General features: G+C 56.4%; 1 protein-coding gene across 1 annotated transcript; it reads right to left on the reverse strand.

Annotated features, from left to right (window-relative positions):
* Positions 1–65: 65 nt before the first annotated feature.
* On the reverse strand, positions 66–2,171 carry LOC103776937 (keratin, type I cytoskeletal 13-like). The gene is made up of 6 exons (XM_008944466.1): positions 1,962–2,171; positions 1,519–1,601; positions 1,142–1,298; positions 883–1,044; positions 452–577; positions 66–323 (listed from the first exon to the last, which is right to left on the reverse strand). The coding sequence occupies exons 1-6, from the start codon at positions 2,133–2,135 to the stop codon at positions 66–68; spliced, it is 960 nt and encodes a 319-aa protein (XP_008942714.1). The 5' UTR covers positions 2,136–2,171.
* Between the last annotated feature and the right edge of the window lie 978 nt (positions 2,172–3,149).

Here is a 3,149-nt window from a genome sequence, read left to right on the forward strand (position 1 = left end):
TTCCTCACCACAGTGTTGCTTTTCCCCCCGGTACCGAGCGTTTTGCTCTCCCTGTAAGGCAGAGCTCAGAGGGGCTGTGTGCCCGTCTCTGCGTACATGATGTCGTGCTGTCCCCCCTCCAGCAGGCAGTGGTAGGTCTGGATCTCCTGCTCCAAGCGGCACTTGACGTCCAGGAGGGTCTTGTACTCCTGGTTCTGACACTCCATTTCCGCCCGTATCTCGGCCAGGCGCTGCTCCACGCAGGAGATCTGGGCCTGCAGCTCCGCCAGGTATTTGTTGTAGCGACATTCGGTTTCTGCCAAGGAGGATTCCAGGTTTTCTTTCTGAGAAGAGAAACAACACAAAGATTCCTGGGTAGGGTGGGAGCTTGGCCCGCCTGGTTACAGGTACAACTCTGGTCAGGCAGCTTTCTAAAGAGACCAGAGACAGCACCTGCAGTGGCATCACCTACCATGGTGAGCTGGGCCTGCACGTTGATTTCCAAGGCCTGCAGCTGACGTCTCAGCTCAGTGACCTGTTTGTTGCTTGACTCGATCTCCTGGCTGCTTGTGATGACCTCCAGATTCACCTCCTCCACCTGCAAAGGCAGAGAAGAGCGGCCCTTTGCCCACCTCCCCATGGCAGCGCGGGGCAGCAGGGGCCTCACCCTGCAGTGCACCGGCACATCGCCAGAGCTGCAGCCCCCAGTTACTCTGCTGTGAGTAACTATGCAGTGGCCTCTCTGCTGGGAACAGAACGCTGAAATTGGGCAGTACAATGAGGTGCTGAGCACATCTGTGACACAACTGCTGATATTAAGACATCTCCAGTGTCCTTAATCTCTCGTTTCTCCCTTTCCCCCCAGCAGGCAGAGCCGGGTACAGCTCTGCATGTCTGTAGTACCTTGCAGGCATACCACTGCTCAGTCTCTTTGCGGTTGCGCTCCATCAGCGTCTCATACTGGCACCTCAGATCCTCCAGGATCTTCCTCAGGTCCGGGCCAGGGCAGGCATTGACCTCCACACTCACATCTCCAGTCGCCTGTTTCCTCAGACAGCTCATTTCCTGCAGAGAACACAGGCACCGCATCAGTCTTATCGACACTGGGGGGACTTGCCGCCTTCTTTCCTCTGAACTGTCTGGGAGTACGGGCCCATCTGACCTCCTCGTGGTTGGTCTTGAGGCAGCACATCTCCTCAGTCAGGGCCTCGCACTGCAGCTGCAGGTCAGTCTTGCAGCTGGCCAGCTGGTCCAGGACGGGGCGCAGGTTGCAGATGTCTGCGTCCACGTTTTGCCGGAGGCCACATTCGGTCTCGTACCTTAAACCACAGGTGACAAAGAAAGGTCAGTGTGTCAGCAACCACGGCGAGCCCTTGTGCGAGTTCGTGAGGGAAAATATAGGATTAAGTTCTTGTTTTTCTTCAGACGTGCAGTCCTGTGGACGTGGGCAGTGGGATCCACGCCTGTCACAGAGATCCCAGTACCCCACCCTCCCGTGGGCAGCCTGAGCCCCTCAGTCTAGCACAGGGCTGTACTCACTTCACTCTGAAGTCATCAGCAGTCATCCTGTTGTTATCAATGTTCAGAAGGATTTTGTTAGTCTCCATGGCTGCACACAGGATCTGGAGAAGAAAATACAGGACAGAGATGGGCCTTGCAGTGTCCTTTGGCTACCGAAGGCCCTGGAGGAAAACACCTCCCTGGGGTAACAAAACCCCCTTGTTTATAGCAGTTCTAAATATTGGGGCTGTTCATCAGTTAGGTGGGATTACAGTGGGGCAACCGGCGTGTTGGCGTGGTGGGGCAGGTTCTGCTGAGACTCCAGCGTCCTCCTCCTGCAAACCCTCCCTTCCATGGAAGGTACTGCATCCTCTGCACCTCCAGAGACAGCTCTGTCACCTCTGCCCTTCAGCATGGGTCTATCCAGATGTGAAAGCAAAGCCCAAAGACATATTAGCATTGCCCAGAGAAGAATGACTTACCTGGTTTTGAAGGTCTTCGATCTCCTTGTGGAAGCAGCTGTAGTCCCGGGGCTCGCAGCTGGGCCCCACCTTGGCATACCACTCCCTGATCTTGCACTCCAGGTCGGCGTTGTCTCCCTCCAGGAGCCGCACCTTGTCCAGGTAGGAGGCCAGGCGGTCGTTGAGGTTCTGCATCGTTGCCTTCTCATTGTTAGCAAATAAGATCCCATCGCTGCAGCCAGCGCTGGCCCTGGGGAAGCTACCACCAACCCCTCGAGTGCAGATGCCTCCACCGCCGAATCCGAGGGTAGAACAAGCCCTCTGGGTAGCTCCAAAGCTTCCACCAGTGGCACTGCCAGCACTCAGCTGCTTCCCAAGTAATCCCTCGCTTAAACTGCCACCAGAAAAATTGCCAACGACAGCACCGAGGTCATAGGCAGCGTGTCTTCCCGAGGAGGCAGAGGAGACCTTCCTCCCGCTGCCAGCCGCAGAGCCTTGGGAGCAGGTAGTCACCACCTGCCTGACGGCACAGCTCATGGTGAGAGGATCCACCTCGGAGCCCAGGGCAAGCTGCACAGATCGCTGCGGGATCCCGCTGTGATCCCTCTGTCCCCATAGCCCTCTATTTATACCATTCCTCGCGGATGTTGCCACTGGAGAAGGGCTGTTTATTCTTCCTCCTTGTGACCTGGCTGGAGCTAATTGTTTTTTCAGCCGGAAATATTTCCCCAAAGGCGTTTGTCTCCAGAAATCCCACAACAGAAAGATGCTTTGGTTAACAGAAGCGTGTTTCAAAACTACATCAAAAATGTTACTTCCTGAATCATCAGGTCTGACTTGTGATGACAACTAAACAACAGTGGCACAAAAAGCAACGATGCCCGAGAGCGCCCGGGGAAGGAAACGTCCCCATAGCAATTACCCGTCCCTGGCGTGGGCGAGTCTGCCCGGCAAGGGAAAGCTGTGGGAAAGGCGTCCTGTCTGACAGAGCCTGTCCGACCCCTCTGGGGCCAGGAGTGGGGGTGCCCCTCCCTCAGCTGCATGCAGGCCCCAGGCCAGGGCCAGGAGACCACCCTGGCCCCTGCTGCCCTCTGCAGCCAGAGTCCGTCCTGTTCTGTGTGACCATCAGTTGGTGAGAACCTGCCGGGGTCTGCTCCTTGCCCCCAAAATGCTCTTCTCTTGGAGAGCACAGAAGGATGTTTCACTGGA

This window comes from Merops nubicus, unplaced genomic scaffold, assembly GCF_000691845.1.
Source record: "Merops nubicus isolate BGI_N331 unplaced genomic scaffold, ASM69184v1 scaffold26427, whole genome shotgun sequence".
NCBI classification, from domain to species: Eukaryota; Metazoa; Chordata; class Aves; order Coraciiformes; family Meropidae; genus Merops; species Merops nubicus.